The 21,449-nt window shown below is 34.7% G+C and overlaps 1 protein-coding gene across 3 annotated transcripts in view; it reads right to left on the bottom strand.

Annotated features, from left to right (window-relative positions):
* The window catches only part of LOC107519051 (tubulin-specific chaperone cofactor E-like protein), a 151,214-nt gene that overhangs the window by 120,788 nt on the left and 8,977 nt on the right, over window positions 1-21,449 (bottom strand). For 2 of the 3 annotated variants that reach the window (XM_036220985.1, XM_016161278.2), the window contains exons 2-3: window positions 6,059-6,208; window positions 4,192-4,331 (exon numbers count right to left, since the gene is read on the bottom strand). In XM_036220985.1, coding sequence (XP_036076878.1) covers window positions 4,192-4,331; window positions 6,059-6,191 — 273 coding nt within the window. In that variant the 5' untranslated portion in view covers window positions 6,192-6,208. Of the gene's footprint in view, window positions 1-4,191; window positions 4,332-6,058; window positions 6,209-13,307; window positions 13,330-21,449 lie in introns of those variants that run through there. The other variant, XM_016161279.2, reaches the window with a different exon arrangement.

Here is a 21,449-nt window from a genome sequence, read left to right as displayed (position 1 = left end):
GTTCCAACACTTCCTAACTGTGTGACTTGGCAAGTTTCATAACCTTTCCAAATATCAGTTTCCTCATTTGTAACATAGAGAACATGCTATCCATCTGTTTTAAAGGACTGTTGGTAGGACTAAATGAGATACACGTGTAAAGCACCTACCATAGTGATTGGTACATCTTTTAGAAACTTGTTTCCTTATCTACTCTCCAATCAAATGTAAAATCTATGAAAGCAGGGATAATACTTACCTAGTTCACTACTGTACAGTGGGCACTTAATGTTTGCTGAATAAATTAATGGCACGAAATCATTCAATAAATGTAACTAACTATTACTAATATATCTCAACCCTGACTATATGTCATATTATATTTATTTATATTTAAATACATCATATAGAAAATCATTGGGAGAATTTCAAAATATACTGATTCCCAGGCTTTATCCTAAACTATTGAATCAGAAGCTTCATAGGTGGGACAAGCTTCATAATTGGGACTTGAATGCCTGTTTCTTTTCAGAACTCCATAAATAATGTAAAAAAGGTGTCCAGTGTTGAGAACTATGGATAGAAAAAAAAATTAATCTGTATTTTACATTAGACTTACTGTGTGCTGTACAGTTTAGGAGCTCTGAAATCAGTGAGAAGTAGATTAATTCTAATAAGGTTCAGAGAAGTATGTCAAAAGGAATGGTCTTCACATACACTATTTCATCTATTCTACACATCTATTAACTCTTTTTAGTGGTATATATTGAATTCTCATTTTACAAATGAAGAAGCTCTCTTTTAGAGAAAACACACTAGGCTTCAGTTCTGGGAGAATACCCAAGGCTAACAGATACTGATGTAATCTTTTTCATAGTCAGCACCTACACTACTGTCCAATGAGAATAAAGATTTAGAATAATGACTCATTAGCCCAACGATATCTTAAAAAGATAAAATTGGACTATAGTCTAATGATTCAAACAGGAAAAATAATTTTAGAAATAAATATTTTATTTATAAGACTAAAATTATAAAGTATTTTGGGTTAACAAATTAATAAGATTCTGAAAAATATAATATTCGTTACACAGTTAAATTTACTTATCATAGAAAAATGTCCTAATAACAAAGACTGACAAAATATTCAATGAGTTTCTAAGGCAGCGTATTGACTTCTCTTTTTTAATTCGAAAAATAAAAAAAGACTCCTCTAGATGGAATGAGTTGACCATACTCATGTGCAGAAATATGGAAACAAACATCTTTTAAGTCTCTACAATTCTATGACTTAATAAGGGGTCCTCTGGCTTCTAAAGAGGAAGAAACTGCAGTTTTAAAAAATGAGAAAAGCATTGCATGACAACAATCTGTAATTTATACTCGAACTATTCTCTACCTCATCTGAGTACCTAATTCAACTACTTGGTTTAATTTCTTTTATAAAATGATTCTGATAAAAAGGGGAAGAAAAAGGAAATATCTTGGGAAAAATCAGACAAAAATCTACTTAGCCAAAAATTCAAATCAAAAGTTAAAAAAAAATTGCATCTTCTTTTTAACACATAGATGCCCAATACTAGAAGTATGGAGATAAATCTTTGTTTCCCCAAAAGTATTACACTTCTTGCTCATATTTATCTTAGTCTCTGGATATATAGCAGCCAGTAGTTTAAATTACAAAAGAAGTTTCTCATAGCATTACTGATCATTCAAAACACTAAAAGAACAAATAATATTATCTTGTTCCACATTGCTACATTAAATACTGGCTGAATAAACTTAGTTAATGCCCAGGGACAAATGATCTTTTTGGTAATCAGATATATAGAATGCAATGGGGTTGAAATGTAACGTCTTAAAATTGTGACCTATGAGGCATTTGAACCCTGGCAAAGAGTTTAATTAATCCTAAAAATCAATATCATTTTCCTGTTAGCATTTCTCCCATATCTCCATGGTTTGACATATATTCTAGAAGACTGGGATCAACTACAAGTAAGGCTAATGACAAAATATACAGGAATGATGAAAACAAACAAACAAAAAACCTGAAAAGTGGAAACCTGAATGGTAGCAGTAACAAACATTTATTTGAAAACTGTCTATAAACAGACTGTTGGGCACATACAGGAATATACAAACTGAGCAGAGTACAAATAAACACATGAACCTCTGTCTATACATGTCAGTGCAGACTGAAAAGTATTTAGTGTAGACCTTTGTCTAAGCAGAGAAAATGCTGAATTACCTAGCATAAACTGTGTTCTGATCCATACTGACATAAATAGTTCTTCTGAGGTAGCAACTATATCACCATTAAACTGTTACTACAAGTTAGCAAAAGCTTATGTACTTGGTCAAAGCATAGGTCAAAGTACAAAGCATATACTTTTGTGAAGTTTTATACTCCCAAAGAAAAAAATTTAGAGAAATCAGCCTGTGAACATAGGAGCTGGAATGATTCAGAGGAAGATTGGGTCTAACTTGTCACCCATGTAGGCCAAAAAGTCTCACCAGAGGTTCAGCAGTAGGACCACTGTGGGAATGAATGGTGAAGAAAGAGGATTACTAAGGTAGTTCTTTTTGCATCTGTTCAGTGTGGGCACAGCATGCATGCCAATTAAGCATCTCAGAGGACAAAGAGGCACAGATGGTAATTTGTTGAATAGAGAACTATACTAGTTGTTTAGATAAGTAAATCAATAAATAACTACATGTATAAATAAGAGATTGTTTCTTGGAACAGCCCAATAAATCTTTATATATTAACAAGTCACTTAGAAATCAAGTGACATAGATCTCAAAGGATTCTGGTAAACATCTTAACAAAAAGAGGAAATATGACTGGGAGCAGCACAGTTATCAGATTAAAGATGACAATGAAACAAATAAATATAATGAAAGCTTAAGAAAACTAGGTTATAGATTTTTCTTAAAGAAGAAAGCTGTCTTAGAATTTGTATAGCATGCAACATCTACAAAGTGCCACAATGATTTATTTTATCAGCAGCGTTATCTTATGGATAAGCAAACTGAGGCACTAAAAAATTAAGTGAATTTCTTAAGATCACAGAAAAAGTTAGAGTAAGTGATCTTGATCAATCCTTAAGATACAATCATTTATTCACTAATGCAATCAACAAACTTGAGCGCCTAGTATGATTGGGTGCTAATGAAAAAAGATAAAAAATAACTACTTTGAATAAGCTCAGTAGTCTAGTAGGAAAACTGTCAAGTAAAGCAAGTGATTGCATGGCATTGTGATAAATCCTTTCACAGTAGCAAAATACAGGTACTGGGATAATCTGACTCTGCCTGAGTGAAAGCCAAGGAAAGTTTCACAGAGGAATAGCAACTTGGGCCAAGTCTTCTTGAAAGAGACATAGGAAGAGGCTTAGTAGACAAGAGGAGAAAAGAGAGCAACAGATACAGAATGAATAAAACAAGGAAGCTTTTCATGTCAAGAGTTTATCATGAGCTGCAAGGAAAAGCATTCAGCTAAAGATGGAGATAAAGCTCTAGAAATAGCAAAGGGCCATATTACTGAGGGCCACATTTAGAGTTCAGACCTTAGTTTCTAGGCAGTGAAAAGCAATAAAGGACTTCGAACAGGAGAGTATCATAATCATATGTCATTTATTAAAAGAAGTCTAGTAGCACTAGAAGATAGCTTACAGGAAGCAGAATAAAATCAAGGCCAGAAAACCCATTAGCAAACTATTCCAATAGTGTAAGCAAGAAATAAGAGCCTACATTAAGAAGGCAGGAGAACAGATCGAGTAGGAAATATGACTTTTTCTTATTCTTAGGGTAGTTTCTTAGGATAGAAGGGTATCTTCTATCAGGTAATGCTATAATCAGGTAGGTAAATGTTGAAGTAGTAGTATAGAATAAGCATAGAATGTGTAAATTCATGAAATAGTAGATAATTTAATGTCTTTTTTAGCAGTCTAAACCTCTGTAGTTTTATTAACCTCTTGATGCCTGAAATAAAGTTCTCCGGTGCTTTTCACATTAATGAAAAACAAATTAGAATTAACAAAGTTAACTGAAAAATCACCATAGGAACAGCTGAAGCAGTCAGTTATTTATCTTTAGACAGAGACAAAAAGAATCTCAAGTGAGAACAAGAATTCATAAGAAAACATAAACAATAATACAATGGTTCTGACTATATTTCACTAAAATGTAGCAATATAAAAACTTTACCTCATGCCAGTCTTCGAGTTTGTTGTCAGAAAGATCTAGTTCTGACACATGAGCACAGAAGGCAGCAATTTCTTTTTCATCTCCAGCACGGGTTATTCCACAGCTGTTCAATACCAGAACGCTTGGGAGGTTGAGGCGATCTGAAGCATGGGGGACAAAACACTTTTTATGTCAGCCTAATTCTTGTCTACACACATTCTGTCCCCAGGAACCAAAATCAAATTGTGTGAAATTACACAAAGACCTAGGAAATACAGGACATGATGGAATCCAAGGTTTTGAATTCTAAGCGGAGACAGCCAAATATGAACCAGGCAAGAGTTTGGTTCAAAAATGAACCGGGAAGAGATGAGAAGTACTAAACCAGTATGAGCAAAAAAATCCTATATGCTTTACCTTTCAGCAGGATTGTTTATTTCAACTACCAACTACCATAATCTACCCAAATGTGCTATCATCTTGTTATGTGAACACTACTAGATCTATGTGATTCATGCCTGGACTACCACTGTCTTCTCATTCACCTTCTTTCTTAAAAAAAAAAAATAATAATAATAATAAGTTTAAAAGTATCACTCTGGATTGCTCTTTTCTCTCTGTCTTGTATTTTCAACTTTTACTGCCTTTGAAAATTATCTCAAACCATTAGTCTCTGCTAAATCACTTCTGTTCTTCAAGTTTATATCATTAAAGAAATCTTCCTCACTTAAGTGGATACATTTCAAAATCAACATCTATTTCTCTCATACTTGGCCATCAATCATTTTCATTTCATATCCATATGGAATTTGTCTCTTACAAAAAAGTCTTTTTTAAAAAAATATAATTGTAAAGAGAGAAAGTGTTCCAGTCTCAAACTATTCAATGAATTTGATCAAACTGGGGTAGTCAAACTACTGCCTAATTCAAAATTACGTCAATAAAATCATATGCTATATCTAATAAAAAGGATAAACATGAGAATTCAACAAATGTTTCCCTATTTGCAATCATGCAAGGACTCACTAAGATAGTATTTTATTATTGGAGGCCTCAAATCATATGATTTTCAGCTTGTACTTCTCAGTATCAAATTCCTTGGACTGGGAATAGATCCTAAAAATAAATGACCATGTAAGAAGCCCACTTCTGTCTGCCATTCCAGTTTATATGGAGTGATAATGTATTGAGAAAATGAATGCTCAGTAACCTTTGAACATAGGAATTAAACCACTGTTAAATATTAATCTCTCATAATTATAAAGAACTAATTCTAAGAACTATTAATTACAACAGTAAGCTAAAATGCAAGCAAAAACATACAACCTGCACATTTCTAGTTGTAGATCCTTACTCACATCATAATCCCTTTCCAAGAATGTCTTTATCTACTCTCTGACCAAATTCTACATTCTTGAAGGCTCAGTTAAGGTCTCATAGTTTTGAACTCTTTTCTGATCACATTAATTAACTCTTTTAAACTTCTGTCCTAATCACTGTGCCATCCATTTGACTCACTATAAACTACCTCATGTTATCTTTGTAAATGTGAGTATCTTGTCATCCAATTAGTCTGTAAGGTCATTGAGGGCACACAGTCCACTCTTGTATCTTGAATCTTCCAAATTCCTTGAAAGAATATGTATTTGAAATATTATCATTCAAATATTATTTTGGCCCTATGAGTGCAACTAAAATTTCTTTTGGCCAATCTGGAGGGAAACAAGTCCTTTCAGTTTTTTCAAAGAACTGACATCATAGCAAGGGAGAAAGACTATTCGATTCATAATTCAAAATAAAGGAAATCATTTGCAAACAAGGCAAAATCTGGTTTAATGTCCCTAAGTAAGGTCCAGTAAACAAATATTTTAGGTCCCATCTTTTTTACCTTTCATAGGAGAGCCCTGAGGTGTGGCTGGGACATGGACTCCCATCCCAGGACCACGGCGGTAAGGAAAGTTTTCAGGACTATATTTTTCACATAATACTTGCATAAAACTCCTTCCACTAGGTTGATCCATCTTCCTTTCCTAAAATTCTATAAGAAACCAAGAAATCATCAAGATTATTTATTTTACTGATACAAGAAATATTTATTGAGAACCAATTATTTACAGGGCTCTAGACTAGGCATTTCAGATATATAAGACATGGCCATTGCCCCCAAGATTTTATACTGTGATGAGACTGTATAACTTAAGGAAGCTACATATGTAGACTATGTAGACATATGACAGCAATACAGTTCAGCACATAAAAATTACAATACAGATTAAAAGTACTATTAGAATTAGAAGAGGAGGAAATCATTTCTAATCAAGGGTAACAAGACAACTTTTGGCTGGTGTATAGGGCTCATGTGGTAAGTAATAGGAAAAAGGACTAAACAGGAAGATATAAAGGTATGGACTAAACATCAGACTAAAGAGTTTGAATGAATCCTATGATATTTGTCCCTCAAAATCCATTCTTCTATTCTACCATAGTAAAAGAATTTTTAACTGTATGCATAGCTACTTCTAATTAGGAATGAATGTATGACTAAGTTCTAGTTGATGAGATAGAAATAAAGCATTCTACTGTAGCTTCTAGAAATCATCCTTAAAAGAGAGCCAGAATATGCCTTTGCCAACATTGTTTATTTTTACTTTTGTGGTCTTTGCCCAAGAATAGATATACAAAAAATTATTGCAAGATTGATATCAGAGTTTACTGCCTATATTTATTTGTAGGAGTTTTATGGTTTCACGTCTTACCTTTAAATCTTTAATCCATTTATTATTTATTTTTGTATATGGTATAAGAAAGTTGTCTAGCTTCATTGTTTTGCATGTATCTCTCCAGTTTTCCCAACACTATTTATTAAAGAGACTGTCTTTTCCTTATTGTATATTCTTGCCTCCTTCGTCATAGAATAATTGACCGTTTAGATGTGGGTTTATTTCTGGGCTCTCTATTCTGTTCTGTTGATCTGAGTGTTTTTGCGCTAATACAAATACCTGTCCATTTACTGAACCAAACTTTTATCTGTACAATTTACCATAGTTTACACTATGGAATACATTTCATAATGAGTATATCACAAGTCAATCTGAGCATATAGGGCTGCTCTCTGTCAGGATCCTCATTTGTGAGCTTAAGGATAGAGCGAGTTTTAGTGCTAGACGTTTGCTCTTTCTGTCCACACAGACTGATAAGTGCCAGCTATGTCCTCTATCCCAGAACTGAATGTGTCAAAACTGAACTGTGTGCATTCATCAAGGCCTTCGGAGCCTTCAGGCTAAGAGTTTCTTTTTTGATGTAAATTTATCACCAACAACTTCAGACAATATAGAGCAGGTTCTATGCCATTAGTGGGAGCACCATAGCTCTGATCAAAGATTTGTCTCAAAATGCCAAAAGAATTTTTAGAAATGTTTAACAAAAAGTCAAAGAAGTTACATTGCTATCTTCCATAGAATTGGCAGTTCAAAAAGAAACAACAATAAGCTGAACATCTAAAACTCAACATAAACACCCAAACTGCACATCAGCACGTCTGAGCATGGGATATGTGCATAGGAGCTACCACAGGTCAGAAACTTGGGTGTCAGGCAGTAGACTGGGAGTAATAAAGAACTTGCCTCTCACAACCACCAGAACTCCCTGCGGGGGGCGGAGGAGGGAGAAGGTGGGGGGAGGGAGAAAGAGCAGCAAGTTCATGTGGTGAGTTCCCTGAACATTCCTGCCTGGGTAGCTGTGAGCACCCAGTGGCAGGCTGGATGTAGGGTCCAGTTATCAGGGCAGAAAACAGAGAAGCGGGACTGGACCGCAGAAGAACAACAGCTGATATTTGCCCTCTGCAGTTGCAAAACCGAGGTTGAGCCACAGCCCCTAACCCCTAAACCAGAGGGCCCCTCCCCCCATACTTTACAAGACTGATCACCGCAGAACCCCAGGGGAATCTGAGAAAACACTGCCAAGACTGTCGCTGACACTGACAGGGACTGAAACAGGGTAGCGTGCGTGATTAAATATCTACAAGAAAATTTAGAAAGCGTTATTAAGACTTTGTGCAAAGCAGGGATCCAAGAGGCTTAGACGCCATCTATTGGAAACCAAAAGAAAAGCGCCTTCTTTGCAAAAGGCTAAAGACAGACATTTATATAATAAGGCTTCTTTCTGGAAAAACAGCAGAATACACTTCCATTAATGTCCAGGTGGAGAAATAGTACAAAAACACCATCAACAACAAGGTGGCAAGGCATCTCAGAAAGAAAGAGAAAAATCTCTAGAAAATAAGCTTACAGACAATAGAAATATGCAATTTAAATAACAGAGAATTCAGGATGGTACTTCAGAAAAGACTCAGTGAGTTTCAAAATAAGTTATATCAACAATTTCAATAATTGAAAAAACAACTAGATTAGCAGAGCAAGGAGATTGAAACACTCAAAAGGAACCAAATAAAACTTCTGGAAATGAAGAACACAGTGCAAGTTGAAAAATGAAATCGCAAGAAAATTTAGAAATACAGTCAACCAAATGGAGAAAAGGATCAGTGATATCGAAGACAGAAATCTAGAAATAAATCAAAAGGTAGAAGAGAGAAACCAAAAAATGATATACAATGAAAGAAAAATTCAAGAACTAACAGATATCAGGAGAGGAAACATAAGAATAATGGGCATTATCAAAGGCAAAAAGGAACAGGGAGTAGAAAGCATTTTAAGACAAATAGTTGATGAGAATTTCCCAAATCTAAGGAATGAGATAGAGCTTGGAATTCAAGAAGTCAACAGAACACCCAATAATCTCAACCCAAAAAGGCCTTCACCAAGACAGACTGTATTAAAATTATCAACAATCAATGATAAAGACAGAATTCTCAGGGCAGCCGGGGAGAAAAAAACGGTAATTTATAAAGTTAAACCCATTGATTATCGTTGGACTTCTCAGCACAAACATCAGAAGCCAGAAAAGGATGGAATCAAATATTTAAACTATTAAGTGAAAGGAACTACCAGTCTAGATAAATGTATCCAGATAAGCTCTCCTTTAAATATGAAGGACAATTAAGACTTTCCAGACATACAAAAATTGATGGAATTCTCCACTACGAGGCCTGCACTACAGAAAATACTGAAAGGGGTCAGTTCACCTAAAACAAAATAACAAAAAACAAAAAAATAAATAAATAAATTAGGAAGAAAGTGACTATCAGGCAAATAGAAGCAGAGGAGTGCCAATCTTACTAAGAACAGGGCAGTATAAGCTTAAACAAAAAGAAGAGAATGGCTATAACAACATAGTAATGAACGTACAGCATACATAGGGACAAATCGAGATAATAATGACTGAAAAGAGGAGGATTCAAAGATCTAAATTTGCAAAGAAGAATGGAGATAAGGCAGGTGCAGAAGAAAATGGACGACTGTATAGATACAACTATCCTTTTCATATTCGTAATGGAAACCAAACACCAAAGATTCAGAACCATTGTATGTAACATAAAACAAGGAGGACCAGACGCAAAACCCACAAAAGCCAACCAAAATAAAGAAAACAGAAGCACACGGACAAGGAAGCAATGGAAACATCAAATACCAGAAAGCAAAAGATAAAATGGCTATAAGAACCTCGTATTTCAATAATCACCCTAAATATAAATGCATTGAACTCAGCAATAAAAAGGCACAGAGTTGCAGAATGCATCGAAAAACAAAACCCAACCATATGCTGCCTCCAGGAGACACATCTCAGTTGCAAACACAATTATAGACTCAAAGTGAACGGGTGGAAAATGACATTTCAAGCAAATGGTATTCAGAAAAAAACGAGAGTAGCAGTACTAATATCAGACTAAACGGACTTCAAAACAAAAAAGTTAAAGAAAGATACTGAGGGACACTTCATAATGATAAAGGGAATCATGCACCAAGAAGACATAACACTTATTGATACCTATGATCCCAATCAGGGAGCCCTGAAATATGTAACAGAACTAAAGGGAGAAACAGACCAAAACACTATTGTAGTAGGGGACCTAAATACCACATAGTCGGATATAGACAGATCATCCAAACAGAAATTCAATAAGGAAATAACATCCCTAAATAACACGTTAGACCAACTGGACATAATTGACATTTACAGAGCCTTTCATCTCAAAACGGCTGCTTATATATTCTTCTCTATTGCACATGGAACATTCTCAAGAATTGACCACATACTAGGACACAGAAATAGGCTCAAGAAATATAAGAGGGTTGAAATCATACCAACCATATTCTCTGATCATAATGCTTTGAAACTAGAGATCGACTGCAGCAGAAATCAGGAAGAACCACAAATACCAGGAGATTAATCAACATGCTACTGAAGAATAACTGTGTCAGAGAAGAAATAAAAAGACAAATCAAGAGATACATAAAAACAAATGATAATAATAGGACAACATATCAAAACTTTTGGGACACAACAAAAGTGGTCATAAAGAGGAATGTTCATATCATTACCGGCCTATCTCCAAAAACAAGAATGAGCCCAAATAAACAACCTAACACTTCATCTTAAAGAAACTAGAAAAGGAAGAACAAATAAAGCCTAAAGTCAGCAGAAGGAAAGAAATTGTCAAAATTAGAGCAGAAATAAGTGAAATCGAAAACAAAAAAAAAATAGGAAAAATAAATACAACGAGGAGCTGGTACTTTGAGAAGGTTGATAAAACTGACAAACCCCTGGCTAGACTCACTAAAGAAAAAAGAAAAAGGACAGAGATAAACAAAATCAGGGACAAAAGAGGGGATCGTATGACAGACACATCAGAAATACAAAGTATCATGCAAGAATACTAGGAAAAATTATCTAATAACTAATAACCTAGAAGAAATGGACCAGTACTTAGAAAAATACAAGCTCTTGAGACTGAATCGAGAAGAACTGGAAAATATAAATAGACTGATCAGCAGTATAGAAATTGGAACAATCATCAAAAACCTACCAAAAAGCAAAAGTCCAGGACCAGATGGCTTCACCAGTGAATTCTCCAAACATTCAAAGAAAATTTAATACTTATTCTCTTCAAACTCTTTTGAAAAATCAAAGAGGAGGCAATGCTTCCCAACTCATTTTATGAGGCCAATATTACTCTGATACTAAAACCTGGTAAAGATAACACACAAAAGAGAAAACTACAGACCGGTATCTCTCATGAACACAGATGCAAAAATCCTAAATAAGACGCTAGTGAACCGAATACGCAACATATTAAAAGATTACACACCACGATCAAGTGAGCTTCACCCCAGGGCCACAGGGATGGTTCAACACATGCAAATCGATCAATATGATACACCACATAAACAAATTAAAAAAAATAAGATTCATATGATCATATCAATAGATGCAGAAAAAGCCTTCATAAATGGATGCAGCATCCATTTATGATCAAAACACTTAACAAAATCGGTATAGAGGGAAAGTACCTTAACATAATAAAGGCCATATATGACAAACCCTCAGCCAACATTATACTTAATGGTGAAAAACTAAAAACCTTCCCTCTAAGATCAGGAATAAGGCAAGGCTGTCCACTATCACCACTGTTATTCAATATAACATTGGAGGTCCTAGCAAGTGCAATTAGGCAAGCGGAAGATATAAAATACATCCAAATAGGAAACGAAGAAGTCGAACCGTCACTATTTGCAGATGACATGATTTTCTATATAGAAAACCCTAAAGACTCCACAAGAACACTACCAGAAACAATAAGCAAATACAGTAAAGTCTCTAGATACAAAATCAATGTTAAAAATTCGTAGCGTTCCTGTACTCTAATAATGAAGTGTTAGAAAAAAAGTGGAAAAAAAACAATTCCTTCTGCAACTGCAACAGAAAGAATAAAATACCTAGGAATAAATTTAACAAAATATGTGAAGGACCTATATAATGAAAACTACCAAACCCTATTAAAATAAATCAAAGAAGATACAAAGAAGTGAAAAGATATTCCATTCCATGTTCTTGGATTGGAAGAATCAATATTGTTAAAACGACCATATTACCTAAAGCATCATACAGCTTTAATGTAATTCCCATCAAAATCCCACAGACGTTTAAAAAAAAAATAGAACAAAAAGTCATCATGTTTGTATCGAAGCACGAAAGACCCCAAATTGCCAAAGCCATCCTGAGAAATAAGAACAAGGCCGGAGGCATCATCTGCCCAACTTCAAATTATACTACGAAGCGACAGTAATCAAAACGGCATGCTTTTGCCTGCAAAACAGACACACAGAACCAGTGGAACAGAATCGAGAGTCCAGAAACAAACCCATATTTATATGGGCAAACAATTTTTGACAAAAAAAGCCAAAAACATACAGTGGAGAAAGGAAAGCCTCTTCAGTAAATGGTCCTGGGAAAATTGGAAGGCCACCCGCAAAAGAATGAAACTAGATTTTTGTCTATCACCATACACCCAAATTAACTCAAAATAGATCAAGGATCTGAATATAAGACCTGAAACAGTAAAATGCATAGAAGAAAACATAGGAACTAAACTCAAGGACCTTAGAATTAAAGAGGATTTCATGAATTTGACCTCAAATGCAAAAAAAAAAAGTAACAGCTAAAATAAATGAATGGGACTACATCAAACTAAAAGCTTCTGCTCAGCAAAAGAAACCATCAATAAGGTAAAGAGACAACCATTTGAATGGGAAAAATATTTGCAAGCAATGCTTTCGATAAAGGCCTAATATCCAAAATATACAAAGAACTCATACGACTCGATAACAACAGCAAAAACACAAACAATCCAATCCAAAAATGGGCAGAGGACCTCACAACCAGACGCTTCTCCCTAGAGGACGTACAAATGATCAACAAATATATGAAAAGATGCTCAATATCGCTAGCTATCAGGGAAATGCAAATCCAAACCACAATGAGATACCATTGCAGAATAGCTACAATCAACTGAACAAGTAATAACAAATGTTGGAGAGGATGAGGAGACAAAGGGACCCTCATACACTGCTGGTGGGGACTGCAAATTGGTACAACCACTATGGAAAACAGTATGGAGGTTCCTCAAAAAACTGATAATTGATTTACCATATGACCCAGCAATCCCTCTACTCGATACTTACCCCAAGACTTGAAACCCTATATCCAAAAAGATATTTGCACACGGATGTTCATAGCAGCATTATTCACGGTGGCCAGGACATGGAAGCAACCGAAGTGTTCTACAATAGATGATTGGCTAAAGAAGATGTGGAACATATATACAATGGAATATTACTCAGCTATAAGAAGAGATGAAATACTGCCATTTCCACAACCTGGATGGACCTCAAGATAATCATGCTAAGCAAAATAAGCCAGACTGAAAAAGTTGAAAATCACATGATATCACTTATATGTGGCATATAAACCTAAAAGCAACAAATGAATAGGACAAACAAACAGAGACTAATGGACATGGAGTATAGGTTAGTGGTTACCAGAAGACTATAGACTAGTGGTTACTAGTGGAGTGGGGGAGGATAGGGGAGGAAACGGGGTAAAGGGGGTCAAATATAGGGTTTAGGGGAAGGGTAAAATGGGTAAAGAGGATTAAATATATGGTAGCTGAAGGAAACTGGACTTTGGGTGGTAAACACACAATAGAATATACAGATGTCAAATGATAATGTACAGCTGTAAATTACAGAATTGTATTAACTAGTGTTACCCCAATAAACTTAATTAAAATTTTTTTAAAAAAGAATTAAGTGTGTGGGGAGGGTGATGAACTGTCTGTGTTAAAATAACAGTCACCAAGTTTAATAGCACCTATTAACTGGAAGTTTCAGAACCACTTAAATTCAGCCCTATTCAATTCAAGGGCAATCATCACAGACATAGTTTAAATAGAGATAAATTGAGGGATGGGCATATTAAAGACATATTAAAGTAAAAATATTTCCTAGTAAGCAAGCAATCATAGGAACATAAAAAGTTTTTCTTTATGGCCTCATGGTTTAACTCTTCCAAATAGCCTGAAATTTTTTTTCCCCTTCTTTTCTTCCCCTAAAGACTTAAAAGCAATGCCAGGCGCCTTCATTGGTTATTTTCCAGGACACTGTATTAGAACGGCTTTCCAGGAGTGCAGATAGTGTACACATTAATATATAGGTTTTGGATTAGAACATTAAGATTGCATAATGGATGAGTAACATAAATCTACTCAAAATGTGTTAAGGCAGTTTGAGGAGGAACAGTAGATGAAAAAGGAAAATTGAAAACCGTATTGAAAAATGAGGAACTACAGGATTGAAAAAGATCTTTAACTGTAGCCTCTGAAAAGGTTTTTTGGGGGGCATCAGAGGGTAATCTATGGCTTTCTGGAAAAATGGGTGTCAAATTACATCTGACTACTTCTACAATTGGCATAGTTCTAATGCATTTGTAAAAGTATTCTGAACTGGTCCTTAAACTCAGAATATTGGGTGATGTTGCTTGGTTCCATTACCAAGCTGTAGAGTACACCTGTGAAAATTTCAATTCCTTTGTGCCTCGAATCCTGACTATAATGTGCTCTTGTAAAGTATTTGGAGAAAGTCAAGATAAAGCACAATTGGAGGACATGGTGCTCAGTACAGTTTTGACAAATAGATTAATATCAGAACAGAACATCCAGTCACCTAAATATCCTCAAGTGCTATCAAATAATTTGCATTTTATGTTCCCAAAGGGTCAGATCAAAATTCCTATGAAACTTAATGCAACTGTAAATAGAAAATAGGCCATGTCTGGCCACTAATGCTGAAGGGCATATAAAATATATCCTTAGGCTTGTATATAAGATCAGTATTTACTTCACATGCACACACACACACACACACACACACACACACAACTTTATAGTAGAGTACCATACTTCACAAGCATGAATACTACCAGCCTCATTCACAATCTCCAAAAATAAAAATAAAAATAAAAATTACCCCCAAAGAGTTCTAAAATATACATTTAAATCTTATAAAAATAGTTTTATCTGCTTACATCTGCATAGACTACCCCCAGAAGGATAAAATAGAAATCAGTATTTGTTTGATCCCAGAAGAAGAAATGAGAAGTAGTCTGGAAGGGAGATCTGCTTTTCACTGTTTGCCCATTTGAACCACCTAAACTCACCAGATGCATATATGATCTTTTTTTTCACACATTATCTTTTCAAAATGTAAAACATTTTTAAGTGATATATCTGGGAATGACTTAATAATTTGTCAAAGAGTTTTGAACTTCTTCATTATCATCAATTATCTATGGTAAAAAATCCATTTGGACCATATGGAATGTGTAACATTAATAATAATTTTAAAAGGAATGGGGGAGTGAGGAAAAGAGAAATAAAATGATGGCCAAATGGAAACAAATACTTTTGCAAAACAGCATTCAGAAAGAAACGGAAAGCAGAACAAAACACATCTAAGCCTCAGAAGTAAACTACAATTAAAATGACAGGTGGGGATGAGATGATGTGAGTAAGATGACAGACCCAGATAGCAGTATTCTGCTGGTTTTTATCATGGCTTTAACCAGGAACAAAGCAAAAGCTCCACTATGACATGCGCAGGAGGGTTAGAAGAATACCCTCAGGCCTGCAGTGTTACTTCTTTGGTAGTCAAGTTAAATGTGTTAATGAAAACCCACCCAAATATTTCGTCCAAATTACCTAAACTGTATCCAAACTACTGTAACTTTGGAACCATAATGGCTCCAAGGCAGAAATGACGAAGGCAGAGTTAAAGGATGCTTTGGGAGCTTCAGGCCTCCCTGTCATCTCTTACCTTGGAGACTAACCAAGAAAAGAGTGGTGTCTCCTGCAGCAGGAAGCTGATCCTACAGGATTCAAACTACTGGAATAGTAAATAGTTGGGAACTAATTTACAGTTCTAAAAAATAAACTGCAGTAATTCAAAATATGCTTTCATTTAGGATGAGGCTAAATCTTCAGGAAGAGTTTTCATGGCATAACAATAATGGAGAAGGAAACACTCTAAAGTAGTTTAAAATTATTTTCACTCATTTGACATGGACCCATTATATACAACTAATCAGTCTTATCGATTCATCAGAGAAGGGCAGAAAAAACTATACTAAAAGCTACCTGCCAATATTTTAATATCAAATAGTTGAAAACAAAACTTAGGTTAAAGTATAAAAGCTCTATAATTTCATCTTAGGTTCCTCTGGAGAGATGACATTTCATTCTAGTCATTTTTCTCCACTTAGGTGTCTATTTCCTTTATAAGATAATCTGAGAATAAAAATCTTTTTACCACTTAATAAAAATGGAGAGAGCACATATATTTATTTAGTTCTACTATCTTCCTCACACCTTATCAAGTGGTTCCTATTAGGCTTATTTGTCCATTCACGTATTCATAAAAGGCAAGCGCTCACAAAGCTTACAGTCTCATTTAGTTCAGTTTAACAAACATGAACCTGACAGTACCTCTATGCCAAACACTGTGCTAAACGCTAAAGAAGCCAGCATTAATAAAATCTAAACTCTGTCCTCAGGGCATCTACAATCTAGAAGAAAATACATGGAAATAACACATACCTGAAATAAGCCACACAAAAATAGTGAATTCAGACATAAGAAGAAATTAACTTTTGGACATAAAATCAAGAAAATGGGAGGTGAATCTTGAGCCATTTGGTAAAATGACAAAGATTAGGTTAACAAGATAGAGAAGGGCATTTCAGGCACAGGAAATGATAGACTGTAAACAGGCACAAAAGACATAAAATATAGGCTATTAAGTGGTATTGCTAAAATATAAAATACATGTTAGAGTAGCAAGGGAGGCAGGAGATTTGACTATAAGGTGGATGGTAGAGTCAGCTTATGATTGACTGCTCAGGTTCAACTTTACCTTGTAGAGATGAGTAAGAAAATTTTTGATAAATCTCCATGATTACAGTGCAAGAACGGGGGTTACTGATCTTTATGTATAGACTATCAAGATGAGAATCTACATAAAATGATGAGGATTTTAAAATGTCTAAAGGATTGGGCAATTAGGAATCTATTCACGCTGGGGAAGCATTTTCAGTATAAGGGAGTAGAAACCATAGCATATAGAGTCAGTAAGTGAAGACGTATGAGGAGCTTAGATGAAGGCAAAAAGATGGGACAGTTGATGAAGAAAAACTAAGTGTTCAGAGAAAGAGTTGTTATATATTGGTTTTTTTTTTTAAGAATAAAAGAAATTTATAGGTTGAGTTTTTTTGTGGGGACAGTACAGGTGGTCAATAATGTATAACAAAAGAAGTTTAAGGAAGAAAATCTTCTGGCTAGTATCAAAGAATCTCTTAAGATTACTAGCTTTCTCAATTTGTGCAAGTTTTTTTTATTATTATTTTTAAAGCCCATTTAGTTTTTGCTTTGTGGACTCAACCTCACCCCTGGAAAGCTTCCTTTTTTGAAATAAACCCACTATACCAAACCTTGCCAGATTCTTGACATTTTAGGTAGCTGGAGCTTCAGTTTGTTAATTTTGTTTTCTAAATCTTTCTGATCCTCACCATAGGTGTACCCCAATAAAACATAATTATTCTAGGAGAGTATATGTGTGTTACATTTTTCTCTCCATGAAAGATTAAATAAATGAACGAATAAAGCTGTATTAATAAGGTATTTTTAAATAACTGCTTTAAAAAATACAAGTGGTATACATTCTGAATTTTTTTACTGTCTAATTAAAAATAAGCAAAACAAAAAACAAAAAACAAAAAACCTGTAACACCACGTAGTTTTCATGTAGATATGGTTTCCCTTTTTATTAGCTAAGCTAAGCATGTAAATAAGTGTTACCAAAAGCTTTTCATAATGGAAGCATATTTGGAGCCACAGCCATACCCAGAAACTTTGGTCAACAGATATAGCAAGTGGATTAAGCCTGAGGATGCAACTTACGATGTATATTTTTTCAGATCATTTTCCCATGCTATACATGTATATTTTTTAATACAAGGATTAAATTACTTTAGATATATAGTTTCATAACCTGCCTTTTCCTTAAATAGCTCATGAAAAAGTTTCTATATTAATACTTATCTGCATAATCATTTTTAAGGTTTGTAGAGTATTCCATTAACAAACTTTTGCAGCTAAAGTCATGAATGACAGTTATCTCTCCCACAAAAACACTTCGGGGACATTGTCCAAGTCCATATAATTGGGCTAGACAGTCTCACTCTGTACGGCACTCCTAATTTCATTTATCATAAAGTACGTAAACCTGTAATTCTCTCCCCCAAGTATTATCTAATATACCTAAGTGGATGCCTCCTTGGGATGAAAAGAAAGGAAAATAAGCTAATTCTAATAAACTTTCAGAACTATTCTGTGGAATTATAGTTCACCAGTTCACAAATTTACCCTACACATTCTAAGTGCAAAATTTGAGTGTAGCTGATAAATCCATTATCATGACACACCATGCAACTATGATTTCAAGGAACTACCCTATTTCTCAAAATCTCTTTCTCAACTGTATACTGAACTACATCCAAGAGTAAAAATGTGACACATCAACTTTTCAAGGTAGAAGATTAAAAAAAAATTCCACATTGCCAAATGAAATGTGAATTCAGACTCCTGCTTAGTCTTTGAATTATGCTATTAGTAAGGCACTGCTATCCTCTTCACTTATCACAGCACTATGTGTCTCTTTAAAAGCATCACAGAGATTAAAATATCTAACTCAAATGCTTGATGTCTAAATATGTGACTCTGCTATCAGTGAGTACAGCCTCAGAAAGGTATGTATTTTCTACTAAAGTTCATACATGGCACATTTAAAAAGAGACAAAGTTTTCCCATGTACAACTGCACATTTGCAAATATGACTAACTTGCATGTTCATAGTCTATACAGCACTTGGAATTTCTGATCCAAATGTGCTAGTCCAATAATTTTAAGATTGTGATGAGAAAGTATTTGAGAGGGAACAAAAATTAAGAAAATATTACTGTTTAGGCTAAAGTCATTTGTGTGTAAATATTTCTAAGCACTTCTTCCCTGAGTTCCATGGCTTCTTATTGTCCAGAAATGTTGGCCTAAACCAATTTCCTAAAATATAGGAAAACACTTTCCATAAACTTTCAGCAAAAACAACAAAAAAAGTTTAACATTCTCTATACCCTTTATTTCAATATCTTTCAAAGCGAATTCTACCCTTATCCCCTATCTTTCATAATTTGCATACATCCCCACCCCTCTCTAGCCTAGATTCAATTTGGGATAAATCACAAGGTTTTAATGTTACATTTACTCAAAGTTCAGGAGTAGATACATTTACTCTCAAATCGATGTTCCCCATAAACCAAGTGTCCCCACACTGAGATTAATAATCATTTTAAAGCTTAGTAATTTCCCATAACCACCTTCTGAAACAAACTGCCACGTCTCTATTTACAGGACATGAAACTGAGGTGACTTATTCAGGTTTCTGTAGTCCAACCAGCATGCTAGGTCATATTTTCTGTATCCCTAATCTGTTGAGCCATGCTGTCTTTACTATATATTTCAAATTTTTGGCATTACACGCAAATCATAGATATACAACGCATAAAAATATATGAAAACTATTACACCCAAAATACCTCTCATAACCACATCAATGTAACTGAACAACAAAACTAAGCAGCAGTATTGAATGGTCTAGCCATCAGAGGCAAAATTATTTTCAACTTCTCCTTCTTGCCCCAAATCAATGGATACTAATTTTTTGAATGGATTAGTTTTTCATCAGAAGAAAATTGCAAGCTATCTCTCAGTTATGAATATACAAGTTTAAGGTCATTTATTACTCAGCTGTTTACAGAACAGATTGCCCCACTATCTAGTTACAGACAAACTACTAGTTTATCATCCCACAGCCCTCTGGGAGTTTACAATCCCTGGCTCAAAACCAAGGATTGCAAATATTAAACATCAGCCACACAGAGTTTGCAAAAGTTTACAGGACATAAAAAGAATTCACTAACTCCTTCCACATTTAGTGCTACTATGGCATTGCCTTGTGTCAGTGTTGCCTGCTGGTGGTAAGTAATGGTTCTAGAACCAAACCGCCTGGATGTAAATCATGACTGACTCCACTACTCTGCATGACTGTGGGTAAATTACTTCAGTTCTCTAAGTCTTGTCCATAAAAAGGGATAACAGATAGCCCCTAAATCCTAGTTTATAGTGTGCCGAAGATGAATGGTTGATGATATGGGTAAAAAATGTTTATCACAGTACCTGGAACATAGAATGCATTTATTATAAACTATTACTTCTACTACTACTGCTACTATCTACTATTACTATTATCATCACCACCCAATAAGCATGGTAGCATTAATGCAGGGCTGGGGGACTTGCAATTTTCGGTAATTAGACTTGACCTAATTTTTTTGGTCCCAGGTCTATGCTACTTAATACCAATTAATGATTCGGACAGTAAATGTCTGACATTTATGTCACTCCTCCTTAATTGGAAGGTCTTCCCTTCTCTTCTCCCCCCATTTAAATATTATTCATTCTTCAATGCCCAACTCAGAATATATTTCAGAGATGGAGCCTTTTCAGGTACCTCCTGCCATAATTATTGATTTGCATTGAGCTGAGCTTGTGGTATCTATTGTCTAAACCATTCAGTGGGCAATTAATCAATTGCATTGTGATGTGATTTTCATGTGTTTATGTCTGTTTAGACTGTATAGTTCTTGAGGGTAAGGACCAAAAATATCATAATTCTTCTTTGTAGTAGTCACAGACTGGAACTTTGCACTTAATTGGCACTCAGTAAAGGTGATAATGAATGAATTTTCTAATCAATTCTGATTGTGTATATCAAATGCGTTTTATGAAACATGAAAGGTTTATTAATAAACTGAGGTCAGAGTACTTATAAACAAAAATCCTTCATAGCTACCACTAAGACACATAATTATATCTATAGGGATTCCGCAAATGAGATGACATGATAAAGTAATGAATCACTAGCAGAGTTAGAAATACTTGCTACCTAGCACGAGCTATATTCTTCTGCTAAACCTACAGCCACAATAGATTTAATATTGAATATGTTATATTGGTATCCATGATACATTTCATATGCAAGAGTTAATAACTAAGTTATGCCATACTTCAAAACAACAGGCACTTTTCAGTAACTAAAGATGAATACATGTGCATTGCTAGTGAGAATGTAAAATGATATAGCTGCTATGAAAAACAGAAT

This window comes from Rousettus aegyptiacus, unplaced genomic scaffold, assembly GCF_014176215.1.
Source record: "Rousettus aegyptiacus isolate mRouAeg1 unplaced genomic scaffold, mRouAeg1.p scaffold_m13_p_5, whole genome shotgun sequence".
NCBI lineage: Eukaryota > Metazoa > Chordata > Mammalia > Chiroptera > Pteropodidae > Rousettus > Rousettus aegyptiacus.
This window is presented reverse-complemented; position numbering and strand designations above follow the sequence as displayed.